Raw genomic sequence first — 9,544 nt, forward strand, 5'->3', positions numbered from 1 at the left:
ATCTTAAAAAAAAAGACTTACATGTGTTAAGATATACAGAATGAAAAATTGTTAGCCCCTTGGGGTCAGAATTAACTTTAAAAAAAATTACAATTAAAATTGGTGTCTTTTATGTAATTAAATTTTACTTTGATTAGGTTTATTTTTAAATGCATACTTTATATATATCAACCTTGAAGTTGTCAAAATAAAATTACTATGAAAAGTACAAAAATGTAATTCAATATAAATAAATAAAGGCTTAAACATATTGAAAATATATTTGAGAGCAAGTAACCAGAAAGGAGGGGGAGGGGGGTAACGGGGGAAAGAAGGCAACGGGTCATCAGGGAACTTGTATAAAGGACCCATGGACAAACCCAAAGGTGGGTAGGAGTTGCTATGTATGGGTATGAATGTTGGCAGTGGGGATGGATAGGGTGGAGGAGATGGTGGGAAGAAAATGGGGACAAAGTTAGTTGAATAACAATAAAAAAAATTTTTAAAGATTGAAATCACTAAACTGTATAATATACATGCATAATTTATAGCTTCTCAGAGTCAATAACCCACAGAACAGTACAAATCAAGAAAATAGTTCTCTTTCAACTATACCTGTTTCTGAAAATGAGTCTATGCCCCAAATTGTGTTTTTATTTGTGAAATCAGAAGTCTTCTTTAAATGTTTTCAGGTTCTTTTTCCTTACATGTCCTACCATGTTTTTTTCCCCATTAAGTAATAGTTAACAGTCCCTCTCTCTGATGCAAAAGCCTGCCCTGCCGCCTGCCATTTCACCTAATGTTTTTGTTTCTTTACTTTTGCTCTCTGATTCAAGATTTGGCCATAATTATATCTGCAATCCCAAGACCATCATGTACATGATTTGATGAAAAAAACTTGTCTCTGTCTGAGATGCTTCATGGCAATTTTTACTTCCTCATTCCTCAAGCTGTAAATCAGGGGATTCAGCAAAGGGGTGACCACTGTGTAAAAAACGGATACCACCTTGTCAAGGGGGAAGCTGGTGTCAGGCCGAGTATAGATGAAGATACATGGTCCAAAGAAGAGGACAACCACCATAAAGTGAGCTGAGCAGGTAGACAGGGCTTTCCAGCGGCCTTCAGCTGACTGTTTTCTCAGAGAAACTAAGATGACTGTGTAGGAGGTGACCAAAGCCAGGAAACAGGTGAGGGAGATGGTCCCACTATTGGACACCATCAGCACTCCCGTGAGGTATGTATCTGCACAGGCCAGCTTGATGACAGGAGGCACATCACAAAAGTAGCTATCGATAACATTAGGGCCACAATAAGGCAGACGAATGGTCAAGAAGGTCTGCACGAGAGAATGAATAGTGCCTCCCAACCAGAGCGCAAGGACGAGCAGTGTGCAGACCCTCATGTTCATCGCATTGGAGTAGTGTAATGGAGTGCAGATGGCTACATATCGATCATAGGCCATAATGGTCAGCAGAAAGATCTCAGCACAGGCAAAGAGATGTAGGAAGAAGAGCTGTGCAATGCAGTTGTCGAAGGAAATGGTTTTTCGCTCTAAAAGCAAACCCTCCAGCATCTTGGGCACAGTGACAGATGAGTGGCAAATGTCAATAAATGACAAATTGCTCAGGAAGAAATACATGGGGATATGGAGACGTTCAGTCAAGACTATGGTAACCAGGATGAGAATGTTGCCCCATAGAGTTAGCACATATGTGGCTGAGAATGCCATGAAAAACAATATCTTCAGTACCCAGTTATCAACAAGTCCCAAGAAGACAAATTCAGTCACTCTTGTTTGGTTTAATGTATCCATCCACTGAGTTTTCCAAAGGACCTTAGGGTGCAGGTGGAGAAAAAAAGCAAATTTAGCTTTAATATTATAGAATGGAACTAACTGAAGTGATTCTTTATTCCTATCTGAATTGTTTATATATATATTTTAGAGTTTATATAATTAAGACCAATCTAATAATAATTGTTGCTATTTACCCACCATGTATCAGGAGCCATACCAGGCACTTTACATCCACCATTCTATTTAACCAAAACTACATCATGGCACAGGTGTGTTTGATCCTGTCTTGTGGATGAGATAACTGGGCCTTATGAGAATACACCCTGGCTGGTGTTTCTCAGTGGAATGATTATAGGCCTGTAAATCAAAAGGTCCCAGTCAGGGCACATGCCTGGATTGCAGGCCAGGTTCCCAGTTGGGGACATGCAAGAGGCAACCAACTGACATCTCTCACACTGATGTTTCTTTTCCTCTCTTTCTCCCTCCCTTCCCCTCTCCCTAAAAACAAATAAATAAAATCTTTGGGAAAAAAGAAAAAAAAGAAAATATTAATTACAGCATTATTTAAAATAACAGTCACAGGGCTTTTCTATTCCCCATCAAAATCCCAATGGCGTTTTTTTTGAAACCTGAAAAAATGTAGTAGAACTTGAACTGACCTGTATGCAGCTAATACTGAAATGTTATGAAGAATAAAAATTGAGATAAAATCTGTTTACACATTCTCAAAAATTTTAAATATATATAATGCCATGTAAGTTTTCAAAATACATATAGTAGACTAGAAGAAAATATTGCAACCCATCTAATCAAAAAAGAACAATATCTTATCATTCAAAGATCTCTTAAAATTTGGCAAGAAAGGAAAGATAACAAATATTGGAGGGAAATCAGAAAAATGCAAATGACAAATAAATATGCATGAAAAGATGCTTAACTTCAGAAGTAGGTGAAAAAAACAACCAAGTACTTTTTGTCTCTCTTCAGACTGGCAAAGGTGTAAGCAGGCTGTAGACTGCTAATGGAAGAAGGTATTATTAAGAACTTTTTAATAACTAATATGGCAGTACCTTTCAAAATTTAATTGCTTATAGCTCGAACCCAGGAATCCCACTTCTAGGACTGAACAGGGTGGGGCAAAAGTAGGTTTACAGTTGTGAGTAAGCCAAACACAGAGTTTATTTTCGTATTATTATTTATCATTTATTGTATTATTTTCCATATAAACTGGTATAAACCTACTTTTGATCCACTCTGTATTTCATAGAAATAAAGGAATCTGCAATTAGGGCTAAATGTTTTAAATATTTCTAGCAAAACATGGTACTAAAAATAAACTAAATGTTTATCAATAAAGAAATAGGTAAATTAATTTTAGTACAGCCACAATATTATATAGCTGTTAATAAGAATGAGTTGGGCTAAAGACTTATGACACATGGACATGAACTAAAGGGGGGGAATGTGGGTGGGAGAGGGTATGCATGGTGGAGGGGAGTGAAGGGGTGGAAATGGGACAACTCTAATAGCATAATCAATAAAATATATTGGGGAAAAAAAGAATGAGTTGGATCTATGCATACTGAAGCAGTGATTTTCAATGCCTGAGGGCGGTGGTTATAAATTTTGCTGCCCAGTACTCATTCCAAACAACGAATTCAGATCCATCAGTACTTTTAAAGCTCCTTATTGATTCCAATGTACAGCCAAGATTGCAAGCTATTTTCATGGGATGCCAACAATATATTAAGTAAAAAGACCATATTATGAATATATTGCAAACCAGGAAAGAAGGAAGGGAGGGAGAGAGAAAGGTAGGGAAGAAAGAGAGAAAAAACAAACAATGACACAGAAAGGAAGGAAGAAATCAAAAGAGTTTTTGCCCTGACTGGTGTGGTTGAGTATACTGAGTGCCAGCCTTTGAACCAAGGGTCACAGACTCAATTCCCTGTCAGGGCACATGCCTGGGTTGCAGGCCAGGTACCCAGAAGGGAGTGCAAGAAAGGCAAACACACAATGATGTTTCTTTCCCTCCCTTCCTCTCTTTCAAAAAAATACATAAATAAAATTTTTAAAATAAAGTAAAAAAAAGGAAAGAAAGTTGCTCTGGGGTCTTAAAGGTGAGAATTGTTTGATTTTTTTTTTATTTTTTTTATTTTTTTTTATTTTCAGACAGAAGGGAAAGGACTTAGAAGAGATGGAGAGGAACATTAATATGTGGTTGCTTCTCAAGCACCCCCACCGGCAACCTGGCCTGCAACCCAGGCGTGTGTCCTGACTGAGACTCACACCAATGACCCTTTGGCCAGTGCTCAATCCACTGAACCACAGCAGCCAGCACTGTTTTTAAGGTAAGAGCTAAATGGTGTCCTCCTCTCTGCACACAGAGAGAGCACTCAACAGCATCTCTCCCATATGTTCCAAGAAAGTAGTCATGGTAAATTCTGTTCCAGAGAGTGACACAGAGTAAGGAAGCCCAGGAGAACAGAGCTCTTGTTCCTTAGCTGGGGTGTTCTATTTCTTCTCCAGAAAGGCACAAATCTAATCTGTATACCGGCTTTCAGAGCACAAAAAGGACACGCTTTCTTCAGTGGTAATAATCACAGCCTTGCTTAAACAAATAAACAAAGACTGAATGACCATCTGCTAGTAGAAGAGACTCACTCTTTCTTCAGAAGGTTGTGTCATATTTTACATTTGCTCTATAAAGGTTTGTGAGTGCTTAGCCAGAAAGCATGCTAGGGATTCAAATGCAAAGAGAAAGGGGGAAGTGCTGGTCTTGATCCCACCCAACCCCAAATCTTCATAATTCTATGACTTTTTTAATAAGTAGAAAAAAAGAAACTGGTGCTATGGCAAAATCTAAAAGGTAACAAGTCAGAACCCTAGGCATTTTGAGGAATCTTGGAGAACGTGTGTGTGTATGTGATGTGTGTGTATAGGTGCCCTCATAGAAAGCAACAAAATGAAGAAGCAGTGAGTCATAAGACAAAGGAGAGGTTAAAATAATTCTCATAAGTTAAAAGGGCTTCTATTAAACTTCTAAACACCACACACTCATGTAACATATCAGACAAGTGATTAAGATGGAGTCTTGCTGAACACCATGAACATGCGTGCACACATGTGCAAGCCCACAACAAGCACAGCAGGCAAAGCAGGGAAAGAGGTGGTAAAACTCACAAGTTTTCTCCTATTATGCAGGGATAATTCAGCTGAATCATATTCTTTAACCCATGTCTTTCATAATTCCTCCTGAAATAAATTAAGGAAAACAAAATATTTTTAAATACAAAATTTAAAATATCTCTGCTTTGGATGTTGGTAACTGGTTTTCTGTTTAAATAGTTCCACCCTTTTACTGTTGCCCCTTGGAATTTTTTTAATCTTTCATTCTCTGTAATTTTGCATGCATCCTTTTCGACACCTTTGTTATTCTCTAGCCAAGTATGGCAGAACTAAGCCTACTTGCCATTTCTGTTTTAATTAGTAATTACCATGGCACTGTAGAACTATATTTGAACTGATTCCAGAACACATTTATCATAGAAGAAAAGTATTTTTAGTTAATATAAATAAATGGCATACTTTTAAGACCTGATATCAACTTTAAACTTAAAATTTTGTAACATGAAAATAAAAAAGTATTTTGATTGTGGTAAACATGTCACAATGTATACATACATCAAATCATCACACTGTTACCTTAAATATATTCAACTTCTATGTATCATTTGTTCCTCAATAAAGCTGGGAAGAAAAGAAAATATAAAAGTTTTTCAGGAGTTATGTCAAATCAAAGCAAGTTAGTCTTGGTTCTATTGCTCTCCTGCTGAAGTAATAAACGTTATTGAGTGAAGACCTATTTTATGAGTTAATATATCTAAAAATTTGGATTTTGTTTCTTTTTACTCCTTTAATGAATATATCATATCTCTGAGTACCCTTCGGCAAGTAACTTGATTTTATTTTCATTGGAAAGTAGTCATAATTTTATCCCTATAATTATTGTGATGGTTCATTTTCCTTGTCAACTTGGCTAAGTATGGTATTTAATTGTGTGGCCAAGCCCTGGCTGGCGTAGCTCAGTGGATTGAGCGTGGGCTGCGAACCAAAGTGTCGCAGGTTCAATTGCCAGTCAGGGTACATGCCTGGGTTGCAGGACATGACCCCCAGCAATCACACATTGATGTTTCTCTCTATCTCCCTCCCTTCCCTCTCTAAAAATAAATAAATAAAGTCTTTAAAAAATTTTGTGTGGCCAAATACCAGTCTAGATGTTGTTGTAAGGGTGTTTTTTCAAACACTTTGTTTTTTCAGATTTAAATCAGTAGACTTTGAATAACACAGATTACCCTGCAGAATATGGGTATGCCTAATACAATCAGTGGAAGGCCTTAAGAGAAAAGACTGACATTCCCAGAAGAAGGAATTCTGCTTCTAACTCCTGCCAGTGTTTCCAGCCTGCTGGCCTGCCCTCAAAACTTCAGGTTAACCAGGCCTCACAATCTCATGAGCCCATTCCTTAAAATAAATCTCTCTCTCTCTCTCTCTCTCTCTTTCTCACTATACAAACAATTTATTTTGATCAATAGTTTAGATGATAGATAGATACAGATAGATGAATAGATAGATGATTGATAAGATAGATGATAGATAGATAGATAGATAGATAGATAGATAGATAGAACCTATCGATTACTTTTCTCTGGAGAACCCTGACTACTACAACTACCTTCCTTGTAATAATCTTAAAGATGGGAATGTGATTTAGGTTTAGAAAAGTTTAGGTACATAAGAAGACCACTGCTCATTTATCACTCTCAAGGGATAAACTTCCTTTGAAGATTTCACTATGTCCTCTCTCCCTCCCTCAACATCCACCTTAAATAACTAACAATAGAGGTGAGACAGAAAGAAAGGAATACTCCTATAATCCAATCAACTTAAGCTAGTAACTATTAAACTCTGGCTCACTTTTAAAGGTTTGCTTGTTGCAAATAGATTTTCCACTGACTCCAAACACTTACCATAAATTCCCGTAACTCCTCTCATGATTCATTTCTCCTCTTATAACATGTTATAGAAGCTTAAACTGTAAAATCATGGATCACAAAATTCTGCCCACGGTGGATTTCAGGCTTGAAAGCAGGGATTTTTATATACCTGACATAAGATTTTGAAGTGATCACCGAATGACTATAACTGAATTTGTCATCAATGAATACTCAGGGGTATTATTAAAAGTTTTCTGTTTCACTGAATTTCCAGTGATTAATCTCATTCATTTAACAATTTAATAAGTGGACAATAAACCAGCAGCCTCCAACTATGGAAGAGTTCCAAATGTTGGCAATTAGCATGACATCAGTTTGTTTAGCCGCTGTACTAACCACTGCAATACACACCAGGGACTCAAAGGCCAGTGGCAAGTGAAACCTCACCCAGGAATATTCAGTAAACTGGTACCAAACCATGAACTCCCAAAACGACCAATATGTAGCCTATAACTAACTTAATGTCCAGAAATATCTGACTCAACCCCTCCTCATTTGTTTTTCTACTGATTGAATAAAAGTTCAAATCAAAAAATATATATAATCCACACTTTACAGACTGTTTGCATGAGGTAGCCTCTTTCACTAAGGAAAAACATAAGGAGGTTTGTAACCAGTCAGGTTTTTTTTAATTTTATTTATCTATTTTGAGAGAGAGAGAGGAAGGAAGAAAGAGGACAGAAACATCAATGTGTGAGAGAGATATCAATTGGTTGCCTCTCACTCACCCCCAACTGGGGACCTGGCCCACAACCCAGGCATGTGCCCTGACTAGGAATCAAACAGCAACCATTCAGTTTTCAGGCTCATGCTCAATCCACTGAGCCACACCAGCCAGAGCAAGTTTTTCAATTTCCTTAAAAGAATTTTGACCACTTAAAGCAAAAAAATAATAATAATACATAGTGGATCTATGACATGCAGGAGTAAAATATAGAAAAACAATAAGAAAAATGCTGGTAAAAAACAGTAGTTTGAAAGACTCATACAGGCAGTGGTATGATATTATTTGATGGTATACTACATTAAAGATACATACATGTCTGTCCAGAAGGTATCCAGTCATGTAATATGAAAACATAGAGACATTTATTGAGGAAGATACAAAATGGAAGAAACACTGTAAATAGAAAAATGACACCTCAGTCCCTTCAAAGTAGGCCCCTTGGAGCCTCCCGCAGTTCTCCCAATCACCATCAGCTCCCCCATCACATTTCCCTGAATCTCATTGATGGTCTGAAACCTCTTCCCTTTCAAAGGTGATTCTAGTTTTGGTAAAAGCTTGAAGTCACAGGTTGCCAAATCTGGGCTTGTAGGGGGACTGAGTCACCTGGGTGATTTGATGTTTTGTTTTAAAAACTCTGCACGAGACCCCATGCATGAGTGGGCACATTGTCATGAAGTTGCCAATCACCAGTTGCCCACAGCTTCGGCCTTCTGAATCATCAGAATAGTTTCTGCAGAGGAATGTTCAACCTTAATGCAAAATTTCATGTAGACTCGTTGCTCTACTCACTCAGTCATTTTGAATTCAGGGCCACATAGTACACACTCACTCAGCAACGTCTACCAACACCACTGACTAGCACGGTGAAGTTGTCATTGTTCACACATTCCAGTCTACTCTCCTGTCTGCCAGGTTATGTCAATGTCATGCAAACTGTTCTTGTTATGTTACAGAACAGGGCCAAGGGTGGAGTACAATACACTATTACCGAAAGGACCCCCCACCAGATTCATTATGCTGGCTGCCAGAGGAAAAACATCTCTCAATGCCAGAGATTTGTGAAAAGGAAAGGAAATGTTTATTTAAAGCTATACAGACTTAAAGTACTGACCCAATGTCTTCATTAAAATATTAAAGTCTTTTAGGATACTCACAGACACACATACACAGTCCTTCCTTCTCCCTCTGCCCTAGCCTGGGGTGCCGTATCCCAGAAAAGAAGCAGAAGTCCGTGATTCAGGCTCCCAGCACCATCAGCTGTGTCACCACCAGGACCTGAAGCTAATCCAAAACCATGCAGCACCTTCTTATGAACCACCAGCAAGAGTCCTTTTACCCATTTTCTTCTAGGCAAAGGCTCTCCTGCTTTCTAAGCCACATGGCAAAAGGGAACACCCCAAAGCCACATGGTCCTCACTTTCACCAAGGCCGAGGGGGGGCCCCACCCTGGCCAAAGCCAAGTGATTCTCTCTTCAATGGCTGCCACATGTGGGTTTAAATCCCTGCACCAATCTTCCTCTGCAGCCCCATTTCTGACTCCTCCTACAATTGGTTACACCTGTCAGCACTCCCATATCCTTCCAGCTTTACTGGGCTGCCATAGTGAGTCTGGGCAGGTGTGGCCCTATAGCATGGAGCCAATCATCTCCAAGTTCTCAGGCAGGTGCTGTAACCAGGGGGAGTTGCCTCCCAGTTACAAGTAGGTGGAAGTCACTTCCCTCCCCCTGGCTCAAAACTTGGCCACAGCTATTTAACATATCTTTGAAACCAGTTAAAAGTTATAGATATGTTAAATGACCATGCCAGAGGTTAGCTGCAAAACTGTTGCTATGCAAAACAGCTCTCAATGGCCCTGCTCCATGTGTCTCTTCCCCCAACTCACACCTGTGAGGGGGTGAGGGTAAGAATATCCTATACATCTTTATAATATTTCCTGGACACCTTGAGTTCTGGACCCCATTCCAAATCCCTATTTGGGGCCCCCCT

General features: G+C 38.7%; 1 protein-coding gene across 1 annotated transcript; it reads right to left on the reverse strand.

Moving 5' to 3' along the window:
• Positions 1–400: 400 nt before the first annotated feature.
• Positions 401–6,914, reverse strand: LOC114490351 (olfactory receptor 1509). The gene is made up of 2 exons (XM_028504332.2): positions 6,805–6,914; positions 401–1,813 (listed from the first exon to the last, which is right to left on the reverse strand). Exons 1-2 carry the CDS (start codon positions 6,805–6,807, stop codon positions 851–853), a joined length of 966 nt encoding a protein of 321 aa, XP_028360133.2. The 5' UTR covers positions 6,808–6,914; the 3' UTR covers positions 401–850.
• Between the last annotated feature and the right edge of the window lie 2,630 nt (positions 6,915–9,544).

Source organism: Phyllostomus discolor, chromosome 1 (genome assembly GCF_004126475.2).
Source record: "Phyllostomus discolor isolate MPI-MPIP mPhyDis1 chromosome 1, mPhyDis1.pri.v3, whole genome shotgun sequence".
NCBI lineage: Eukaryota > Metazoa > Chordata > Mammalia > Chiroptera > Phyllostomidae > Phyllostomus > Phyllostomus discolor.